Source organism: Planococcus citri, chromosome 4, assembly GCF_950023065.1.
Source record: "Planococcus citri chromosome 4, ihPlaCitr1.1, whole genome shotgun sequence".
Lineage (NCBI taxonomy): Eukaryota > Metazoa > Arthropoda > Insecta > Hemiptera > Pseudococcidae > Planococcus > Planococcus citri.
The window spans coordinates 15,750,788-15,774,957 of record NC_088680.1 but is presented as its reverse complement, the minus strand read 5'-3'; the positions used below and the strand labels follow the sequence as shown (position 1 = coordinate 15,774,957).

Genomic DNA, 24,170 nt, shown 5'->3' with positions numbered 1-24,170 from the left:
AAAAAAAACGTTGATGGCAATTTATGGTATTTCAATAGGGTTCTCAAAAAGAAATCCAAGTTTGAGAGCGCGCGATAGCTGAAGTTTTCTCACGGTGGTGCCGTGGAACTGAGTTGACAAAACGCGCGGTGGTGCGGGAGATAAGTACATGTTTTTTTCAAACTTACTTTTTTTGATCATGTTGCACCCCCCCCCCCTCTTGGGACCTTGGGAAAATAATATGTTATACTTTGGGGTATCATCAAGTTGTGAAAAAAAATTTATCCATGTACATGTACCTTCCTCAAAATTTTTTTAAAAAAAGGTTCAAAGTTTCAACCCCCTAAATAACTAAGAAAATGGAGGGAGAAAAAAATTCAAAAAATTACTGTGTGTACCCCTACATGATGTAGATACAGTGTACATAATCTGTGAAAATTTCAAAAATTTTAATCACCCCCCCCCCTCCTCCTTCCTCCTCCAGAAAACAAAACTTTGAGTTTTTTATGTTTAGGGAACGGTTTCTTCGAAAAGGGAGGGGGTGGGAAGTCGAAAATTTGAATGAAGAGTCTTTACATCAAGGGTGACTTTTTCGACCACTTCCTACTCATTATGGATCAAAGGCCATTTCACCCATCTCATAGGGGAAGGCTCTTTGTGAATTTTTTCTCTTTTTCCCCCTATCACAGATTTAAACCGGTCTGATCTGATTCAATCTGATGTGTTCTCTTACATCCCTGGGTAATACGCGCACGTCAAATCAGCTCAGATGCACCCTACCTATCGATTTTTCTGTCCTGCCCAGATTATGGTTAACGTTCATTATAAAGAACTCATGATATTGATTTCATCCATCAAGTTACATATGATTATTCAATATTTATTTAATTCTGAACGATTTTTCAAACATAAATAGTAACTCGATGATGATTTTTTGTTTCAGTTTTGCAACCGGTTGTGATATCAGCGAATCAGGCGATCGAATCATTTGCGATTGTGTCGAAGGGTACACCGGAGATCGTTGCGATAGATGCGCACCTGGGTATTATGGCAACCCCTCTGAAAGTGGTGAGTCATTTTTTTTCCTACAAATTTGTCTTCATCTTCCACCTTGATGTTGTCTCGAAAGGGGAAATTTTTTTTTTGAAGAAATCCAAGAGTTAAATTAATATTCTTACTGCAGGATCTCGATGCGTTCCTTGCCAATGTAACGGAAATATCAACGCATCCGAAGTGAACTCTTGCCACCCAATTACTGGCCAATGTCTGAAATGTTTAAATAACACGTCTGGTGACTCTTGCGAAAGATGTGCTCCTGGTTACTACGGAGATGCTCTCAAAGCCAAAGATTGCCAACGTAAATATGAACTTCACAATTGAATTCTCATTTCTCACTGATTAGTGAGTTAATTTTTACGATCATGTCCTGACCTTTGCTATTTTATTGTTCAGTTTGCAATTGCGATACCTGTGGAACGAAAGAATGCGATCATCGTACCGGACAATGCACATGTTACGAAAACATCGTTGGCGAGAAATGCGACAGATGTGCTGATAATCACTACGGTTTCACTACTTGCGCTGTAGGCATATTGATTATTATTTTTTTTTTCTTTTAGATCATATTTTCTTGTGCTCAGATTTTTTTGATCGTTGGTGTAATTTTTTGATCTGTTTTTAGGGATGCAGAGCGTGTAACTGCGCCAATGCCAGTTTGAGTTCGCAGTGTGATGACTTGACAGGATATTGTCGATGTAAAGATGGAGTCGTTGGGCAGACTTGCGATCGATGCACGGCCGGATATTGGAAATACACTGAAAATGGATGTACATGTAAGTTGGGCTATCCGCAGTAATACGTTTAAAAACACGTCACAATTGAAAACCCCTCAGCTTAATTGGGAATTTAAGAATTATTATTTTTTTTTAAAAAATGTGTTCATCATTTTACAGCTTGCGGTTGCAATATCGGATACAGTATAGGAGTCGGATGCAATACCACAACTGGTCTATGTCAATGTTTACCTGGAGTTGTTGGCGATAAATGTGACACGTGTCCATATCGTTCAGTTTTAATACAGAATGAAGGATGCTTCACGTGCGATAATTGTACTCATGGTCTTTTAGACGTTACCGATCAGCTTCACAAGGATTTCGAACCGGTTTATACCAAATTCCCGGTGAGTGGTAATACTGGATCATTTGTTTTTAATTTTTTTGTGAAGGCAAAGAGTGGCTCACATCGTTTATTTTTGGGAATAGCGAAAATTACCTCGAATGTCGTTTTTTCAAATTTTGATACATTCTTCTTTCCCCCCTCCCCCTCTCCCACTATTGTATTGAATTTTTCTCAACTTTCTCATATTTTTAAGGAATTAAAAACAGTTGATGGAATATCTTTGAAAGGACATAAAATTAAACAAATAGCCCAAAAATCTGCTAAAAATACGTAGGTTGAATTTTCCAAAAAATTGAAAGTAACGTAATAAATCGAGAAATTAGATCTTAAATTTCGACGAGTATGGTTAAAAGTTGCACAAAATACGTATTGAAAAAAGAGCTTTTTTTGCAATTGAGTATGTACAGAATTTCTGCATAAATTTTTCAATTTTGAGTTGTTCTTGACTATTTTTATGCAAATTTTGATAATTTTTCGCCAAGTTTTGATTATTTTTGCAAAATTTTGTCAGTATTCTATTTTTGTTCTTCATTTCAACGTTTTGTATCGGATTTTACATAATTTGTTTTATTGCATCTGCAGGCAACCTTGTAAATGTTTTTTTGTCGTATTTTAAAGTGTTTTAAACCAAATTTTGTTGTTTGTTTTTGGGATTTTTTTTGAATTAGGTAATGGTGAATCTTTTTCAATATTTCACCAGAATGTCGTTTTTTAAAATTTGTTGATTCAAATTTTGATATTAGGATTTTTTTTCGCATTAATGGTGCATCCTGCATCTTTTTCAATATTTCACCAGATTTCAACAAAATTACTCTATTTTACATTATTTTGTGATGTTTTTCAAAATTTTTTAAATTGAGTAAGTTTTGCCATTTAGATGTTGATTCCCTATTGGCGATTTTCCCCCAATTTTTTCAATATTTTTATAAAGTTCGAGCAGAAGTGTGTTATTTTATCGTCTTTTGCAAAAAAATTTAATCAAATTTTGCAAGTCAGTGTCGATTTTTTGAAGATTTTTTCAAATATTTTACATAGGTTTCGAGTTGAATTTAATCACTATCTCTTTTTTGAACAAATTTAGCACCGTTTTTCATTTGTTTTGATCATATTTTTAACATTTTTGAAAAAATGTATTGTAAATTTTGCCATTTTGTCCAATTTTCTGTTGCATTGGTACTAATTTTAAAAAATGTATCAACATTTCCTTAATTTCTTTCAGTTTGTACGAAAGTTTAGCAATTTGAGTTTTTTTTTTTTTTTACTTTCAAATTGAGGTTTTTAATACCTATTCTGTGTAATTCTAATTAAAATTTTGACATTTTATCTATTTTGACACGATTTTCAATAATTTTCAAATCATTTTATTGTTCGCAAATTTTGGTGCATTTTGAATACTTTTTACTGTGTTTTCTATAGGGTAATTTTTACGTTGTTTGATGGTATTTATCCAGTTTCACTTCTTTTTCAGACATTTTCGTAATATTTCAGCAATGTTTTATTAATCGTTTGCATAGGTACATGGTACATTTTGAAAATTTGTAAAATTTTTCGCAATTTAAATCAAAATTTCTCTTTGTTTTTATTAATCATTTTTTTGACTTGTGCCATTTTTGCTGATTTTTTTCCTAATTTTAAGCAATTTTTCGGTATTTTTTTCAAATTTCAATGTTAAGTACTTTTTTGTTATAATATTTTGAACATTTTTTCTGCATTTTGAGCAGATATTTTTATAGGTAGGTGTATATTTTACCTAGTTTTGTATGATTTTCAACGTTTTTTATGTTTGTTCGCCTTGTTCAATAATTTTTTGCTTTATGAATTGAAAAAAATACTCAAATTTGGGACATGAGAAACTTGAAATATGCTCGGGAAGGAGGTGTAAACGCTCCCAAATTTTTCAATTTTTTTTTGGGTGGGTGGGGGGGAGGGGGAGTAGCTCATTAGTGAGTTGATTGTGCTTTTAGAGCTGGAAAAGCCAATGAGAATAAAACGTTTGAAAAATCAGTGCTTCATTTTCAAATTTTGATACATCTTAACCCCCTCCCCCCTCTTCCTCCCTCCTTGTCTCATCGTTGGTCCCAATATCCCTACTGTCTCCAGATTATTCATTACAAATTTTTACCAAATAAAATTACCGAATTGAACGATTTTTTGCCATTTTCACAAGGTTTCGTGCTTATAAATCCTTCTCCCCCCTCCCCCCCCGAAAAATGGTATTATTGTTTTTTAGCAATAAAATTCTAGGAAATTGGAACAATTTATTGAAGAGGTGGTAAAATTCGAACTATCAAAAAAAGTTCCTGCTAACCTACTTCCTGATTCTAGCTTTATAAACAACTACGAGCTACTTAATAAGTTTGTTTGTTGATATTTGAAAAATCTGTGAAATTTGAAAAAAAATCCCTTGAAAACTGAAAAAAAATTCGAAGAGAAAATAATTTCTTTGAATAATTTAAATTGAACACTCTGTAGAGAATTTTGTGGTTTTCTGTTGAGAATCCTGGACTCCAAAAAATCAATATTTTCAAAAAAGGAAAAATTGGTTGATCGCCTGTTTTACCACAAAAGTACTCTGGATCCCCCTTCCTGCGGTGGTAAGAGCCCCTTTGCCCTCCGAATTCCTAGACCTTTGAGGAGATCTTCTTGTCTCAATATTTACCACCAACTTTTTGAACTGTTTACTTTGAAGCAATAACGATTTTTCTGATTTTCCAGACCATAGCTGAAGGCTTTTTCACCTCGGTTCGTTTGACTTACATCAACGATATAGTTGGTGCGTTGACTCCGAATGTCAGCGACGTGGTTCGCACTCAATTCGATCTGACTCCGTATGAAAACAAAATAAACAGCGTTAAAAGAGAGAAGGATACTTCTCTGCGAAAGGTACGTATAATTTTGTGAAACGTCACATCTGTTCTATTTTCAAGCTTAGGCTATAGGTACCTATTTTCTAATGATTTTGTATTTGATCGCAGATTCAATCAATTTACAATGATTTGGCCTCATCGACGAAAAAAATCAACGACGCCAAGATGAACGCCCTCGATGTGGAATTCCTAGTGTACCGAGTCGAAGATAGATCTCGAATGACCGTTCACGATATCGAAAGCTTATTCTATAACTTGGATACTGGCACAGGTATCTATCATCAAAATACAATAAATATATTCTCGATTACCTATCTGTAGAATTTCGTATCAAATCGTTATTTTTCCAGGACCTCAAACAAATTACGCGATCACCGAAGGTAAAATGATCTTGCAACGGATACTAGATATCGATATAGATGATCAAATACGAACCGATGCTGAGACCGCTCAACAAAAGGCCATCGAACTCTTAGCCAAAGTTGGCGAATTCGGTGCTCCGATGAATAAATCAGCTGCAAATCTAGAAATTGCCAAGAAAAGTGTGGAAAAATTACTAAACAAATTGGAAGAGTTGCAGAATTACACCGAACAAGCTCAGAGTTTGGCTGTGAAAGCGTCCAATGATAATCAAGCGGATAAGTAAGTCTTTCAGAAATGTATTTCTTAATATTCGAGATGCCTAAGGTTGTCAGGATGAGGTACTAATGAAGAATGTTTTGTAGGAAAGCAAAACTCCTTGAAAGAATTAATAGTCTGAAAGCTGCGACCTCGGAAGCTGAGCAAGTAATCAACGATGCGAGTAAACAAATTGAAAACGTTACCCAAGCTTTGAGTAAAAGTAAACCAAATTACGAAGAATTATGTAAGTTTCTGATGATTTAAAATTACGTACTTGAAATCACCTGTTCGCGATGGAGGGACCTATATTTTTATATTTTTCAATTTTGTAGCTCAAAACTTCATGAAATTGAAAGAAGCCAAAGAGGAAGTAGAGCGAAGCCTGAAGACATTAGGCGATGGTATAAATTTGAACAGAGCGCCAGTCTTTAATGCCAGAACTCACGCTGAAGACTTGGAGCGCCAAGTGAGTCTTTGATTTGTTTTTTTCGCAGATTACCTGAAACAGATTTGTTCATGTTTCGGGTTTTGTTACACAGGCGGCAACTCTCAACTCGATTATCAAAAGAAATGTCTCAGATCACGCCGTTTTAGCTGCAAACTCGTACAAGGATATCGCAAATGCTCTGGGTGCATCTTTGCAAAACGCTACCGATGCCCAGACTGCAGCCAATTCAACCGAAGATAAAGTAATATTGGGATTTTAATGCAAAATTATAAAGACTCTAGTCTTGGAGTGAGGATTTTGATTTTTTGAATTGTCTGTCAACAGCTGCAAGGTATCGATACCAAAGTGCGTAATTCCAACGAAAAATCTAGTGATTTACTCGAGAGCGCTAGAACGACGCTGGCTGACGTGCAACAGAAATTGTCTCCCGAGTTGACGGATGTATTACAGAAACAGGGAGCTGTCTCTAAAAGTATCAATCAAACCGTCGAGAAAGTTGATAATTTGAAAAAGTAAGAATGTTGCGGATTTATGTAGCAGTATTTTTTTGGAAATCGGGGTTATAAATAATGATTTTTTATTAGGTCTATCGAGAAACAGAAAGCTGAAGGTAAAGAGGTGAAAAATTTGAATGCCGATGATGCGACGAATAAAGCTACGAATATGATGAAGGATACGAAAAATATTGCCGAAGAATTACCTGGAAAGTTGACTCAGGCTAAGGAGTTGTATAGTAAATTGGACGATACGAGGAAGTCTGCTCAACAGATTGGAAGTTATCGTAAGTAGATAGGTACCTACTTCGATTAATAATTTATTTTAAGAGGAGATGCGTCAGAAATTTGGAATGAACAGTTTCAGAAAGTGAATCAGTCGTTCATCACTACTCAAATATAATTCGAATTGGTCTTATTAAGGAAAAAATTGAAAAATTATAAAATTAAAGTACCTATCAAAATATTTATCGTTTATCACTAGTTATTTTTTCAATTAAAAAAAAAGATTCAGTCGTTCGCGAGCGTTTAAAAGTACATCGTGAGTGTTGCTCGTATTCGTGAATCGTTCGTCTGCAAACGACTAGTACTGTTGAGGTCGTTTACAATTTTTTTTTTGACACGAGGTACTCGAATCGTTCGCGAACGATTGTTCGCCTTTTGGAAGGACTTTTTTTGGATGATTCATTTTACATATATTTGTATCGTCTGAATCTGAATGAATCTTTCGAGTCATTCACGAACGATTCAAGTTTGATTGCCTGAAAAAAATACTATTAATTGTTCGTTCATGAACGACTGAATCGTTTCGTGTGCTAAGGTCATTTATTATCAATTTTTTCAAACAAATTATTCAAATCGTTCGCGAACGACTGGTTGGATTTGAGTACTGTTTCTTTGTTGATGATATTGATGCAATGATGTATCATTTGAATTTGTTCTTCAACATTTTTTTTTTCAAATTTTCACAAGTGAATCTTTCGAATTATTCATGAACGAATTTCCCTTTGAATCGTTCGTTCGCGAACGACTCCAGTACTGATGTGGCGTTGTATCATACTGAAATATTATTCAGTAATTTGGTGAAAGACTAGATCACTTCATGTTGAGGACGTTTACGAATGATCTTATCTGCTCGAGTTATTCGAATCGTTCGCGAACGGCTGAGCATATTTTTATGATTTTGTTGTGAAATGATTCATATTTCATAATCACGTTTCCATCTGAATTATTGCTTGTTAACAGAATATTTTGAATGAAAATCGTTCGAATCATTCGCGAACGAATTTAGAATGAATCAGTCGTTTGCGTGAGTTTGATTACTTGAGAGTTGACATAATACTGTTCATTCTTTCTGCGAACGATTCATTTGAGTTATTCTGAGGCCGTTTGAAAATCATCATTTTTCTGTACCGGGTCGATTATTTAAATTCAAATCGTTCGCGAACGACTGGTTCGATTTGAGTGATATTTCCCTGCTGGTAATATTAATGCATCATTTGGATTGTTCTTCAACTTTTTTTTTCTTCAAAATTTCCCAAGTGAATCTATCGAATTGTTCATGAACGAATTTCTTGTCAAATCGTTCGTTCGCGAACGACTCCAGCACTGATGTGGCGTTGTTTCATTCTAAAATGCTATTGAGTAATTCGTGAACGACTAGGACTAGATAGCTTCATGTTGAGGACGTTTACGAATGATCTTATCTGCTTGAGTTATTCGAAAATCGAAATCGAATCATTCGCGAACGCCTCATCATATTTTTATGACTTTGTTGTGGATGAATCAAATATTTATTTTTTTCATAATCACGTTTCCACCTAAATTTGCTCGCGAACAGAATATTTTGAACGAAAATCGATCGAATCATTTGCGAACGAATTTAGAATGAATCAGTCGTTCGGGACGTTCGCGTGAGTTCGGTTACTCGAGAGTTGAGTTAATACTGTTCATTCTTTCTGTGAACGATTCATTTGTGTTATTCTAAGGCCGTTTGAAAAACATCCTTTTTCTGAACCAATTATTTAAATTAAAATCGTTCGCGAACTAGTTCAGATTTTCATAAAGAAGTCTGTTTTAAAATCTTGTACGAATAAATTTCTTAATGAACCGTTCCTTAGCGAACGAGTTGAGTTCTGTTGTTTCAGTCGTTTACCAACGACTATAGGTCTTTTATGGTTGATTTTCAAATCGTTCGCGAACGACTGATCACGTTTTGGAATATCCGCTTTGTGAGCTGTGAGTGATTCATTATTTCATTTCAACTCAATTTGTTCGCCAGCAGGCAGCAGTGTTTTCATGTATAATTTGTTCGAATCATTCACGAACGAGTTTTTCAAGTAATCAATCGTTCGCGAACGATTCAAGTTCGATTGCTTGAAAAAATACGAATATTTGTTTGTGAGTGAACGAATGAACGACTAAATCGTTCTGTGCTGAGGTCGTTTGCTGATCATCTTTCAAGCGAGTTATTCGAATCGTTCGTGAACGACTGGTTGTATTCAGAAACGATTTGTCTGTCGAGTTTTGGTGAATCATTCTGATAATTCTGGGACAGTTTTTCTCCTAAATTTTCAATTTTGAGTAGTGACTCTTTGAAATCATTCACGAACGAATTTCTTAGTGAATGAATCGTTCGCGAACTGTTTCGGTTTTAAATGAATCATTAGAATCATTCACGAACGAAGTCCACGACGAATCGTTCATTCGTGAACGATTGTAGTATTTTTGCTTCAAGCCTGAGGAAGAAAAAAAATATGATTCAGTCGTTCGCAATTATTTGAACGAGTAGATCGTTTTTTGCTGAGGTCCTTCATTGATGATTTTTCGCGCGAGTCATTTGAATCGTTCGCGAACGAGTGGTCTGTGGTCGCATGATTCCGCTCTAATTTTGTTCAGCTTCAGACCTCGTCCTCTTTTTCTGGAAGGAAATTTCCAAAGTAGTGTAACTCCCGAAGTAGGCTACCGGAACCGGGCCATCTTTTGTGTGTGAATCATTTCGGTCGTGTGTTTCCAATTTTGATCATAATTCGAAAATTTTTTGAAATGGTGTGACATATCGATTGTTGATGAGTCGATGATGCTGAGTTCGAATATCCGCTTATTTTTTCGATCAGACGCCTTCATCCCCCTCTCCTTCCTCCTCAGGTGCTGTTTTATTGGGGTGTAAGAGGTTCAAAATTTGAAAATGACGTGTAGCATATCGTTTGTTAGGTTTTCGAAGGTGCTAAAATCGAATATCCACTTATTTTCTGGATACGACTCACGGGTGCCCCCCAAACCCCCTCTTCTCCCCGCAATTTTGGAAAAAAATTACAAGTTCTGAAAATGAAGTGTGATGTATCGATTTCCTGTGATTCTATATTGCTCAGTTCGAATATTTACTTATTTTTCGTATTCGATCCCTCAGTATCTCTTTAGCCCCTCGATTTGTGGGGCAGGAGGCAATGAGAGGGTAAAAATAACCCGATCACGTTCGAACGATTCAAATTAATTAACCACGCTACGTTCTATTGTATAATTTCGAATAACATTTGTTTTCTTTTCATTTCAGTGAATCAAATCGAAAAACAAGATCCGGAAATATTAACTCTTATGAACAAATTGAAAACCAAACCGGATGAATTGAAAGTTAAAGAAGCAACGATCGAAGAACTGCTGAAGACCTTGAAACAGAAAATCACCATCACAGGAGACTTGGCAGCCAAGTAAGAATTCTCTCCCCTCTCTCATCATTTGCTTAGGTATCTATCGAATTTTTCTTGACCTATTTTTTTTTTCCTTCTTCTTCACAGGATCAAAGTAGGAATGTCACTGAATCGTAACACAGCCGTAGAGCTTCCAATACCACCCAGCATGCTGGATCAAGGATCCAGTAACGTGTTATCTTTGTACTTCAAGAGTGGTCAGCGAAACGGTTTGTTGCTTTATGTCGGCAACGAAGCCAATTCAAGAAGGAAACGAGATACCCAGAAAATCCGAAGACCAAAAACTGTGAGTTTTGTTTGGAATTTACTTTTTTTTTTTTTTTTTTGAGATTCCTGGAGATGGACAAATAATAATTGATGAAAAAATCGATCCATTTGTTTAGGAGGATTTCTTAGCTTTGGAGATCGAAAACGGATACTTGCTGTTGACATCGAGCCTGGGAGAAAGGTTTATCACGAATTTAGTCCATAATCGAACATTCGTCGCCGATAATAGATGGTACAAGGTGGAAATAATGAGGTATAATTAATTAATTATTGTGCTATGAGAAAGTAAATGTTTTTATAGTCTATTAAATTATTTTAAAATTTTACGTACTTTATTGCAGAATCGGTAAACGAGTGAATTTGACGTTGACTGTACAAGAAAGCCCGAAATCTGATCGAATATTCAGTATCTCAGAAACCGGTTACTATCCTGGTCAAAGTTCTGTCTTGAATTTAGACAAGGATCACTCGAAATTCTACATCGGTGGATTACCGTCCACCTTCGAAGCTCCCAAAGCCATCAAAACGCCCACATTTAGCGGACAAGTCGAAGAATTAACCGTCGACGGAGTTCCAGTCGGATTATGGAATTTCGTTTCTGTATCTGGTGGTTTGCCCAATGTTCCGATCAACTCGCTGATTAATGGAGCCATTGAAAGGTAAAAATTGATTCGTTTCTGTATTTTTTTTTTATGGTACAGAATTTGAACTGGAATTGACTGTTTAACGTGTTACAGAGATGTTCTCCTGCCAACCTCAGTATCGAAAGGATGTCGTTTCAGTGATGGTTACGTAGTACTTCAGCCAACTGGTATATCTTTGTTGGATAAGTCGGAAATATTGCTCAGTTTTAAAACCACTGCTCTGAACGGATTGATATTTTTGGCTTATAAAGATACCGCATTTATATCGATCGATATACGTTTAGGATTTATTTACTTCCAAGTATGGAATTTTTAGTACCTACATCAATTATAATGGAATAAGAAGCAGTTTTACTAAATTTTCTTTATTTTTCAGTTTAATATTGGAAATGGTTTGAAATCGTTCCACACTCCTACCCAATATAATGACGACCAATGGCATAAAATCTCAGCTAACAGAAGAAATAATAAAGGAGATTTGATTATTGACGATGTAGTTATTCGTAGTGAGACATCAGACGATCGTCCAGGACAGTTACAAGTGAGTAATGTTGAATATTGACAGAGATGCGGTGAATCTCGATAGGTACCTAATACCTATCTTATAATATGTTATGGTTAATGTTTTTTCCCTCGGATTGCAGACCACTGATTACTTCTATGTCGGAGGTTATCCCGGAGATCACAAACTCAGCGATGTGGTCAAGGACCGATTCGAAGGATGTATCGACATTTTGCAAATCAATGACGTCATGATGGATCTCAATAATAACCTGAATAGTCATGGAATTATTTCCGGATGCCCTGATAAGGTAATTAGGATAAGTATTTTGTTTCAACGGTTGTCGATCTTATTGGCATAGTGTCTCTAAGCAGATTAACCCACCTTATATTTTCCCCTCTTCTCTCCTCCCTTCACCTTCCCACCAGTTGTAGCGTGATCGATTGTATCAAATCGAAATTCGAAAATGAATCGATTTTTTGAGGTTGATTGATCGATTTTTGAATTGAAGGCTGATCGATCATATGGAATTTGAAATCGCAAATAAATCGATTTTTGGAGTTCGATCAATCAATTTTCGATCATGATCAGTTTTCGATCAGAAAACATATTTTTGGAACCAAAAGATGACCGATCACATAAAATCGCAAATAAGTCGATTAGGTATATGGTGTCTAATTAATCGATTTTCAATCATGATCAATTTATCATTTCGAACGTGGTCGAATAATATGGAATCGAAAATCGCAAATGAATCGATTTTCGATCATGATCAGTTTTTGATCAGAAAATATTTTTTTTGAAGCTGAAATTGATTTTCAATTTCGAAGATGATCGATCATTTCAAATCGAAAATCGCAAACAAATCGATTTGTGGTGTCCGATTAATCGATTTTCAATTTTGATTGAAAAATCTATTTTGAGACCGAAATTGATTTTTCATTTCAAACATGATCGAAAAATAATTATGGAATCGAAAATCGCAAATAAATCGATTTGTGGGATCTGATCAATCGATTTTCGATCACGATCAATTTTTGATCGGAGAAATTTACTTGGAAATGAAAATGAAAATTGTGTTTAATTTTGAACGTGCTTGGATCAGTTGGACGATATGGGATCGAAAATCGTGAATAAATCGATTTGTAGGATTCGATCAATCGATTTCTGGTCAGGAAATATATAGTTTTGAAATTAGAATTGATTTTTCCTTTTCGAAGATAATCGATCATGTCGAATCGAAAATCGCAAATAAATCGATTTGTGGGATTTGGTTTATCGATTTTCGATCATGATCAATTTTTGATCAAGGAAATCTTCTTGGAGGCCGAAATTGTTTTTCATTTCGAATGTGGTTGAATAATATGGGATCAAAAATCGTAAATAAATCGATTTGTTCAATTCGATCAATCGATTTCTGGTCAGGAAATATATATTTGTGAAGTTGAAATTGATTTTTCATTTCGAAGATGATCGATCATGTCGAATCGAAAACCGCAAATAAATCGATTTGTGGGATTTGATTTATCGATTTTTGATCAAGGAAATCCACTTGGGGGCCAAAACTGTTTTTCATTTCGAACGTGGTATGGGATCGAAAATCGTAAATAAATCGATTCTTAGGGTTCGATCAATCGGTTTTTAATCATGATCAATTTTTGGTTGAGAAATCCATTTTTCTATTCGAACGCGATAGAATAATATGGAACCGAAAATCGCCAATGAAAAATCGATTTAAAGGGTTTGATCAATCGATTTTTGATCAGGAAATATATTTTAAAGGTTGAAATTGTTTTTTCATTTCGAAGATAATCTATCTTGTGGAATCGAAGATTATAACTAAATCGATTTGTGGGATCTGAATAATCGACTTTTGATCAGGGAAACCTATGGGATCGAAAATCGTAAATAAATCGATTTTCGGTCATGATTATTTTTTAATGAATTTGCGAAGCAGATATATTTTTGAGACTGAAAATTGATTTTTTCATTCCAAATATAATCGATCATATGAAATCGAAAGTCGCACTCAAATCGATTTTTAGGGTTTCATCAATCGATTTTTGATCATGATCGATTTTTGATGAATTTGTTAAGTAGATAGTAAATATATTTTTTACCCTAAAAAAAATCGATTTTTTATTCTGAATGTAATCGATCATATGGAATCGATAGTCGCAATTGAATCGATATCTGTGGTCTTATCAATCGATTTTCTATCTTGATCAATTTTTTATTAAAAAATCCATTTGAAGCCGAAATTAAGTAATTCTTCTTTTCAATTGTGATCGAATAATATGGAATCGAAAATCGCAAATAAATCGATTTTTAGGGTTCAATCTATCGATTTTCGATCAAAAAATGTATTTTTGAGGGTAAAAAAATCGCAAATAAATCGATTTTTGGGGTTTGATCAATCAATTTTTGCTCGTGATCACTTTTTGATGAATTTGTTGAGTAGATAGTAGATATATTTTTGACCTTGAAAAATCGATTTTTTATTCCGAATATAATCGATCATATTATGGAATCGAAAGTCGCAAATGAATCGATTTCTGTGGTCTCATCAATCAATTTTCAATCATGATCAATTTTTGATCGAAAAATCCATTCTAAGGCCGAAGTTGATTTTTCTTTTCGATTGTGATCGAATAATATGAAATCGAAAATCGCTAATAAATCGAGTTTTTCGGTTCGATCTATCGATTTTCGATCATATAATTTATTTTCGGGGTTAAAATTGATTTTTTATTTCGAAGATGATCGATCACGTGGGAATCGAAAATCGCAAATGAATCGATTTTTGGGGTTCGATCAATTGATTTTTGATCACGATCAATTTTTGATGAATTTGTAAAGTAGGTAGGTAAAGTACAGTTTTGACCCTTTGAAAAAAAATCAATTTTTCATTCCAAATATAATCGATCATAAGTATTATGGTTTCGAAATGTCGCAAATAAGTCGATTCCTGTGGGTTTTTCAATCATGATCAATAAATTTCTGATTGAAATATCCATCGAGTTTTGGGGTTCAATTAATCGACGTTTGTTCTTGGTCGGTTTTTTAATGAAAAGGTCTATGTTTGCTTTTTATTCATTTTTTTTTGGGAAATGTTGCAAAAATTATAATGTCCTCTTATTGTGTTATTTTTCAGTTCACTCGATTCGTCTCATTCGAAGAAGGCTCTCGCAAATACATCCGCTGGCCTAGTACAAACGTCGCGCCCGACGATTGGTCCACCGAGTACCCGCTCAGTTTCTCATTAAGAATCAAAACGCTGACCAGATACGGATTAATCGCTTACGGAACCGATGGCAAGAATTCGTTCGCTTTGACTTTGAGTAACGGTAGTCTCGTATTCAAAATCGGAAGCAAACCGGAAGTCACCACTGGACCGAACATGAAATACAACGATGACCGGTGGCATTCTGTGATGGCTTTGCATGATGGCTACGCTTTGCATTTGATTATAGATGATTTCGATACGTTCAAGTAAGCATAGCTTAAGTCTTCTAAATTGAGTTTTTGATTTTTTTGAAATCATTTTAATGTACTGATCGAATATGTAATTGGTTTTTCTAGATCGGAAATCGCTCCGTCACCTATTACGTATATGAGAGGAAACGTGTACTTTGGCAGTGTACCGTCGGATATCGACGCTACAGCTGCGATCGAACGTCAATTTGTTGGATCTTTGGGCGATGCCACGTTGAATGGAATTGTTATCAATCTGGATAGAGCTTACGATAGGGATAAGGATAAAGAACCACAGAATATGGTGCCAAGTACTACAGGTAAGGTGTACTCGTATTTGTAGATTTATTACCTGAAAATCTATTCAAAATCGAATGTTATTTTGGTCCTTCACAAAATGCTCTAGAAATTAGACCCAAAAAAAAATTCACCTTCCATCTCCAATTTCGAGTAAAAATGAACAATATTTTAGAAATATTCTAAAGTGACCTTTCGATCCATCAAAGAGGGTTAAATTGTTGCGAGAAATTCGAGTATTTCAATAAAAATATTTTTTGAGCACTTTTGGTGAATTTTGAGCCCAAAATTGAGTCATGATTTTTGGTATTTGAAACGGTTTCATGCGACCTATCAAAATGGGTTAAATTTACGCAAGAAATTCAAATATTTAGACAAAAAAGTTTTTTGAGTAATTTTTGAAAATTTTTGAGACCAAAATTAGGGTATGATTTTTAGCATTTTTGAAATCATTTCATATGACATGTCAAAATTAGATGAAATTTTCTGAGAAATTCCAATTTGTGACCAAAATATTTTTTGAGTGAGTTTGAAGAATTTTGAGCCATAAATCTTGACTTTGATTTTCGAGCTCTGATTGAGTTGAGATTTTAGAATTTTTAAAAAAGTGTATTGAGACTTTTAATGGGTTAAAATTTTGAGAGGAATTAAAATATTTCGACAAAAATGTTTTTTGAGCATTTTTGAATATTCATCCCAAAATTGGATTATGATTTTCAACAAATTTCAGAATTTTGAGCCCGAAATCGTGACTCAATTTTGGATTTGAATTGAGTTGGGTTAAATTTATGCAAGAAATTTAAATATTTCGACAACACTGTTTTTTGAGTAATTTTTAAAAATGTTGAGCCCAAAATAAGGGTATGATTTTTAGCATTTTTGAAACCATTTCATGCAGTCTATCAAAATATGTACCTAGTATAAAATTTTATGAGAAAATATTGCGACCAAAATATTGTTTGAACGACTTTGAAAGATTTTGAGCCAAGGCTCGGATTGGGTTGAGATTTTGGAATTTTTAAAACAGTGTCTTGCGACCTTGAATGGGTTAAAATTTTGTGAAGAATTCAAATATTTCGACCAAAATGTTTTTTGAGCACCTTTGAAGAATCTTAATCTCAAAATTGTTTTATGATTTTTGACATAATTTAGAATTTTGAGCCCAAAATCTTGACTCAATATTTGGTTAAAAACTTCAAATTGAGTTGAGATCTTAGGATTTTTGAAAAAGTGTCTTATCACCAACTAAAATGGGTTAATATTTTGTAAGAAATTCAAATATTTTTTAAAAAAATGTTTTTTAAAATTTTTATAAGAATTTTGGTGCTTGAATTAGTTTTTTGACTTTCGGCATTTTTGAAACCGTTTCATACAATCTATCAAAATGAGATAAAATTTCGAAAAAAATCAAACATTGCGATAAAAAAAATGTTTTTGGAGCCTTTTTGAAGAGTTTTAAGCTCTAAAATCTTGACCCAGTTTTGGGCTCAAAATCGTTTCGAGATATTTAGGGTTTTGTAAGGGTTAAAATTTTACAAAAAATTTAAATATTTCAAACAAAATTTTTTTTGAGCAATTTTGAAAAATTTTGAGCCCAAATTGGCTCATGATTTTTGGTACTTTTGTAAAAGTTATGCAACCACCCATCAAAATGGGGTAAAAGGGGAAAAAATCCTCGAGAAATTCAAACTTTGTGACATTGTGACCAAATTGCATCAAAATCGTTTAGAAATTTTTGGGAATTTGTAAAGGTGTCATGCAACATATATCCAAATGGGTTAAAACTTAGTGAAAAATTTAGTAATATTTCGACCAAAATTTTTTTGAGCAATTTTGGAAAATTTTGAGTTTAAAATCTGGACTTAATTTTGGGCTCTTGATTGTCCTCAGATTTTTTGAAAAAAAACAATGTAACTTGTTAAAATGAGGTAAAATTTTGAGAAAAACTAAAATTATTGATCCATAAATATTTTTTGAATAATTTTGAAAAATTGCATGTCTAAAATGAGACCATGATTTTTGAAAGTTTGAAAAAAAATTATTTTGGGCCATTTTTTTGAGTAATTTTGGAAAATTTTGAGTCTGAAACCTGAATTTTGAGCTCTTAATTGTCCTCAGATTTTTGGTATTTTGAAAAAAGTCGATGTAACTTGTTAAAATGAGTAAAAATTTTCAGAAAAACTAAAATTATTCGATAAAATTGCTTTTGAGCAATTTTGAAAAATTCCAAGTCTAAAATAAGGGTCATGATTTTTGACAGTTTTGAAAAAAAAAAAGAAGTTATTTTTGACTCATCAAAGCCGAATAAAATTTCGTGAAAAATGCAAATTTTGCGACCAAATGAAATTTTCAAAAATTTTCGTTGAACATTTTTTGAGCATTTTTAAAAATTTGCAGGCTTGAAATTTAGTTGATTTTCAGAAATTATCATAATTATTTGGAAAGTTTGCTCAATTTTTTGGGCTCCAGATTTTTGAGAAGTGCTTAAAAAAGTATAGATGAGAATTTTCGATTTTGGGCTGAAATTTTGACCCATTTTGACCCAATTTTGGGCTGAAAATTCTTTAAAGTCACTTGAAAAACATTTTGTCTATAATACAGGATGAATATGTACTTATTTGAGTTTCTCACCTTCAAAAATTGAAACACTCGTGACCTCATTTCGAGCTCAAATTTTCTTCAAAATTGTTCAAAAAAACTTTTTCATTGAATTATTCAAATTTATCAAAGAATTTTATTCATTTTGATAGGTCACATGACATCTTTTGAAAACCTCAAAAATATGACTCAATTTTAGGCTCAAAATTCTTTAAAATTGTCCAAAAAACATTTTTGTCGAAATATAACCCATTTTGACAGGTCACCAAGTCACTTTTGAACAAACCCCTTCTTTTATTTTTTTAACTCAAAATTCAAATCTGATTTTTTTTTCTGATCCATGTCTACAAAAAACCGTCTCTTTTTAATGTGTTGTGCCAAAAATGCCAGTCGAATTCGATTTCTAGCCACTTTCTGCCAGTCTGATTGTAGACTCTTTCTCCCATCAACCATATTGAATAATCTGAGTTCTATAATTTTGTTTGAAATAACAATAATTTTGGAAACTAACTTCTATTTTTGTTATAGTTGCGTCAACAGGACCATCAACAGGGACGTCAACACCGCCTCCAGTGACTACAACACCGCCTTCTGCGGTCACCGTTGCTCCTGGTTGCCTACCTTTGATTCCAGCTAATGATCCTGATATCACTAAAGAGAGTGGCAATCGGTTCGGTGAGTATGCTTTCTTCGCTTTTGGAGAGAAATTTGTTAATATGTATAAAAAAATTTATTTGATGATATTTCATTTTTTTTTGTAGGAACTACTCAAGGCAGTTTCGTAACCTACGAATTCGACCAATCGAAACTAAGAGGAAAGATCGAATACATGCTGGAATTGAAAACAGCATCCACAGATGGTATAATTTTCTACGTAACCGAACCCACGCACAAAGACTACGTCACCTTGTACCTCAAGGAATCCAAAGTAAGTGTTGCCCTCATCCCTCTTGGCTCCCACTCCTCCTCCACACACTTCTCAATATAGGTATCTGATTAATCTACATGTGTATCGTTCTCGTTTCAGTTACACTTCTCGTTCGTCTGCGGCTCGAGTTCTGCTTCAGTCACATCCGAAGCATTAGTAAACGAAGGAGAATGGCACACAATCGAGTTCACCATTGATCAAAATCGAGGTTTATTGAAGGTCGACCAACAAACTCAAACCACCAGCATCGGTTGCTCGTCCTTCAACATCGCAGCTCCTTATTATCTCGGTGGAGTTGATGTTCCCACGATGAATACCAGCGTTATGACACATTTGCAAGGATTCAATCGAACTTTCGTCGGTTGCTTGAGGAAGTTCACGGCGAACAGCGTCGAATACGAGAAACCTACTTTGTCCATTGGAGTTGTACCTTGTTCGAGTAAAGTCGAAGCTGGTACCTTTTTCCCGGCGACTGGAGGGTATTTGAAAGCTTGTAAGTAACCTAGATTTTGAAATTTAATTGGGAGGTGGTTGAAATTTAGCAAAAAATTCTTTTCGATCAAATTTTTTAATTTTTTTGTAGTACCTATTTTTTGAAATATTTTAAGATCGAGTTACTATTTTGTAATTTTTTGAAAAAAGTTTTGCGATTTGTCAAAATAGGCTGAAATTTTGCGAGAAATTCAAATATTTGCACCAAAATGGGTTTTGAGCGAATTTCGAGAATTTTGAGTCCGAAATTTAGGAGCGAGGGGGGGGGGGGGTATCATTTTCGATATTTTTGAAAAAAGTATCGATCGTCCAAATTGTAATGGGCTAAATCGAAAATTTCCAACAAAATTTTATTTGAGGATTTTTGTGAATTTTGGTTTCAAATTGAGTCGTTATTTTTGTGATTTTTGAAACAGTGTCATGTGACTTGTCAAAAAAAGGCTAAAATTTCGAGAGTAATTCAAATATTTCAACGAAGAGCTTTTTTGAGGGTTGGGGGGGGGGGATTGAAAATTAATGAAATGTCTCAAAAAAAGGGACTAGCTTGAAAAAATTTGTGATGGAAAAAATTAAAATACAAGAATCATGGCTCAATTTTGGAGTCAAAATTCTTCAAAAATGCTCAAATAAAGTTTTGATCAGAAATTTTGATTTTTTTGCTGAAATTTTAACTCATTTTAATGAGTTGAGGGGTACTTTTTTGTAACAACGTGGACAATTCATCAAATTTTGGGATCAAACTTCTTCTGAAGCACTCAAAAAAAGTTTTTGATGAAATTATTGATTTTCTGACAAAATTTTAACCCATGACTCATTTTTGGGCTTGTTCAAAAATGCTCAAAATAGATTTTCGTTGTCATATTTGAAATTTTCCTCAAGTTTTGGTCCATTTTGGTAGGTCTTGTGGTAATTTTTTCAAAAATCTCATAATTTTGGGCCTAAAATTCTTCAAAAATGATACAAATTCTTGATTTTCTGTTGAAAAGTGACCCCATTTTGAGATCAAAATTGTTTAAAATTGCTCAAAAAAATGTTTCTTTGAAATTTTTGAATTTGCTGTAACCTTTGAACCCATTCTGGTAGGTTGCATGACACGTTTTTCAAAAATTCCAAAAATCGTGACTCATTTTCCGGCTCAAAATTCTTTAAAAATGCTCAAAAAAGATTTTCGTCGGGATATTTGAATTCTTATCAAAATTATACCCGGTTATGATGAAACTTTTGACATTTTTTTTTTCAAAAATATCTTTAAAAATGAACCTATCTTAGACTTTGAAACTTTTCAAAATTGCTCTCAAAAATTTTTGATTGAAATTATGGTCAAAATTATTCAAAATTGCTCAATTATTTTTTTTGAAATTGTTGGAAAATTTTGAACTCATTTTGATGAGTCGCATGGCACTTTTTTCAAAAATTCCAAATTAACGATTCAATTTTGGTGTTGAAAATTCTTCAAAAATGCCCAAAAGAAACGTTTTAGCTGAAACATTTTAATTTCTCCAAAAATTTTGTCTATTCCCATGACACTCTTTACAAAATCTCAAGAGTACCACCTAATTCAATTTTGGGTTCAAATTTTTTCAAAAATGCAGCTCACAAAAATTTTGAAAGGAATTTTTGATTTGCTTACTTATTTAGTTTTTGGTTTTTGAAATTTTCAAGTGTAATTTCGGGATAAAAATTCTCAAAAAGTGTTCAAATTTGATTTTTTTTCCAAAATTTTGACATATTTCTGCTCAGTTTCTTGGATTTATTTTTCAAATTCTGTAAATTGTGATCTAACTTTTGGACTTAAAATTCTTCTAAAACTCTTGAAAAACATTTTAAAATTCTTCAAAAATACTTGGAAAACATTTTCGTTGAAATATTTGAATTTTTTGCAAAATTTCAATCTGTTTTGATTTGTTGCGAAACACATTCTTCAAAAATTCCAAAAAAATGACTGGATTTTTAGCTCAAAATTTTTTAAAAACAGTCTTAATGCATTCAAAACTGAATTTTTTGAGCTGCTTGATTTTTTTAGCTCTATTTATATGATAAGATATTCAATTATCTAATAATGAATTTATTATTTTACAGTCGACCAGTTCAAAGTTGGCAAAGACCTCGAGATCAACTTGGATATAAAACCACGTAACATTAGCGGCGTTCTATTGGGCGTACACGCGAAAAAATACTTCTTAGTTTTGCAAATGATCAACGGAGCCGTGAAATTAACCGTGGACAGCGGTAACGGACCATTTTACACCATTTTCAAACCTCAGACCTCGGATTACTTCTGCGATGACCGTTGGCATTCGATTAAAGGTATGTAAATTCGGTATTAAATTTAAATTCAATAATTTTATTTATCCATCGTTATTTGTAATTATTTTGATCCACGATTATGATCCTTTTTCATTCGTATTTTTCAGCTCTGAAATCCAAAAGTTTGGTAATCCTGACAGTGGACGGAAACGGAACCGAATTCGGTACCGAGCCAAATGGTATCAAATTAACCAACACCAATAACCCATTATACGTGGGTGGATATCCTCCAGATTTATCTAACGCTAGAGGTATCGAAACAAACGTCCAATATGTCGGATGCATGAGGAATTTGCAGATAAACGGACAAAATTACGACTTTTCTTCATTCACGACCTTTGGAAGCGTTATGCATAATGTCTGCCCTACTATTTAAATGTATTTTAGAAAAGTAGATAGTCCGAAGGTTTGTATTTATTTTATTTATTTATGATGTATAAAAATGTTGTACGTAGGTATAGTTTTATGAACATACTGTGTATATTTTTTTAAAAATTATTTTACGTCTAATTTTTCGTGTGTTTAATTATTTTTACCAGTGTAGATAATATTATGATTATGACGTGTTTCTGTTTTGATTTGAATTTTTTTTTTCATACTTATTCTAAAAGTACTTATTTTTTCATATTGTTTGTGATTTTTTTTTTCGATTTTGATTTTTTACCAAAGTAAATTACTTATTATGATTGTAGAACTGTTTCATTTTATTATTTTTTCAAGTTTACTCGACTTTATTCCTTCGTTTTTGTGAAATTATGTAAAAATTATGAATGATAAATCGATTAATTCGATTAAATTGAACTTCTGCTCAACCAATTTCGACCTAATAACCATAAAGTAATTAATTTCCAAGCTCGTGAAAAATAAAAGTATCAAAAAAACGACGAATTTGAATTTAAAACGTCGATTTCTCCAAGAAATATCCATAATAACGTGAAAATAATCACACCATTGAATTCCTCGTGTCAAGGATCACCTATTTTGAGCTTTAGTTGGGTCAATTTCCCTTCGTAAATCGTGAAATGCCTGCAAAAATCACGATAGGCAACCATTTTAACCGTGAGTAAAGATCAAAAATAAAAAAATTTAGTTCGAATTTTCAACGGACACACAGCGCTATCTATCGGACTAAAACGGAAACTTTGTTCTGTTTCTTTAAAAATCGAGTTTATAAATTTCACGAAATGAAAACTAGATATGCGCGTGGCGCTATCTCTCGGAATATTACGGAACTACCCCAGAGAGAACATCGAAAAACAGTTTCAATTTCTCGAATTTGACGTAGTTCCGAAATATTCCGAGAGATAGCGCCACGCGCATATCTAGCTTTCATTTCCGAAATTTATAACTTCGATTTTTAAATAAACAGAACGAAGCTTCTATTCTATTCCGATAGATAGCGCTGCGTGTCCGTTGAAAATTCGAACCAGATGTTGCCAATTTTCAGCCATTGTCGAAGTAGTTGCCTACCGTGATTTTTTGCAGGGACAAGATTGATTTTTCACCAGCAAATTGATTAAAATACGCGTATTTTATTAAAAAATCAATGAATACTTACTAATTTGAGGTCGCTGATTGCGATTTTGATGTTATTTTTGCATTTTAAAGAAGTCTTAGCTAATTTGAGGACGCTACTTACGAATTTGAGGCAATTACGATATTTTAATGAGGCGTTAATTTGAAAAATGAACTTCAACGTTGTACGAGATATCAAAATGTATGTTTTCGAACCTCCTGAGTACGAATTTCGCATTATTTCGGCGCTAAAATCAAGATGGGCTTGAAGGGGAGGGTCCAAATTTGAAGAACCGAGATTGAATGCTGTGTGAGGTATCAAAATGTATGTTTCTGGACCTCGTGAATACGAATTTTAGATTATTTCAGCGCTTAAACCAAATAGGGCTTCGATGAGGAGGGTCCAAAATTTTGAAACTAGCTCAATCATCGTGTTAGATATCAAAATATATGTTTCTGGACCTTCCGAGTACGAATTTGATATTATTTCGGCGCTAAAATGAAAAACAGCTTCAAAGAAGAGGGGCCAAATTTGTAGAATGAGCCCAAAAGTTCTGTAGTGCACCTAATGATACGTTTTTTGAACTTCGTCAGAGCCAATTTTGATATTATTTCGTCGATAGTCGATAAAATCGAAGGGGGGCTTCAAGAGGGAGGGTCCAAATTTAGAATAACGAGCTTGAACGTTTTGCGAGGTATCAAAGGAGGTTCAAAATTCCAAAATTGGCCTGAATATCACGCGACATATCGAAATAGATGTTTTTGACGTTCCTAAACACGAATTTGATACAATTTTGGCAAAAATCCCTAAATTGGGCTTCTGAAGGGGAGGTTCAAAACTCAAAAATTACC

At 33.7% G+C, this 24,170-nt stretch overlaps 1 protein-coding gene across 1 annotated transcript in view; it reads left to right on the top strand.

The window, feature by feature from the left end:
- LanA (laminin subunit alpha) overlaps positions 1–22,497 on the top strand; it is a 112,315-nt gene extending 89,818 nt beyond the window's left edge. The window contains exons 31-57 of the mRNA XM_065362157.1: positions 923–1,047; positions 1,163–1,336; positions 1,432–1,562; positions 1,661–1,811; positions 1,932–2,158; positions 4,873–5,040; positions 5,133–5,295; positions 5,375–5,666; positions 5,750–5,889; positions 5,978–6,111; positions 6,185–6,334; positions 6,418–6,605; positions 6,678–6,874; positions 10,141–10,294; positions 10,382–10,580; positions 10,678–10,814; positions 10,903–11,220; positions 11,299–11,506; positions 11,582–11,746; positions 11,850–12,017; positions 14,862–15,199; positions 15,290–15,501; positions 18,605–18,751; positions 18,838–19,004; positions 19,104–19,497; positions 21,576–21,803; positions 21,911–22,497. Of these exons, the coding sequence (XP_065218229.1) occupies positions 923–1,047; positions 1,163–1,336; positions 1,432–1,562; positions 1,661–1,811; positions 1,932–2,158; positions 4,873–5,040; positions 5,133–5,295; positions 5,375–5,666; positions 5,750–5,889; positions 5,978–6,111; positions 6,185–6,334; positions 6,418–6,605; positions 6,678–6,874; positions 10,141–10,294; positions 10,382–10,580; positions 10,678–10,814; positions 10,903–11,220; positions 11,299–11,506; positions 11,582–11,746; positions 11,850–12,017; positions 14,862–15,199; positions 15,290–15,501; positions 18,605–18,751; positions 18,838–19,004; positions 19,104–19,497; positions 21,576–21,803; positions 21,911–22,179 (5,344 nt within the window). The 3' untranslated portion in view covers positions 22,180–22,497. The remainder of the gene's footprint in view (positions 1–922; positions 1,048–1,162; positions 1,337–1,431; positions 1,563–1,660; positions 1,812–1,931; positions 2,159–4,872; positions 5,041–5,132; positions 5,296–5,374; positions 5,667–5,749; positions 5,890–5,977; positions 6,112–6,184; positions 6,335–6,417; positions 6,606–6,677; positions 6,875–10,140; positions 10,295–10,381; positions 10,581–10,677; positions 10,815–10,902; positions 11,221–11,298; positions 11,507–11,581; positions 11,747–11,849; positions 12,018–14,861; positions 15,200–15,289; positions 15,502–18,604; positions 18,752–18,837; positions 19,005–19,103; positions 19,498–21,575; positions 21,804–21,910) is intronic.
- The last annotated feature ends 1,673 nt before the right edge of the window (positions 22,498–24,170 follow it).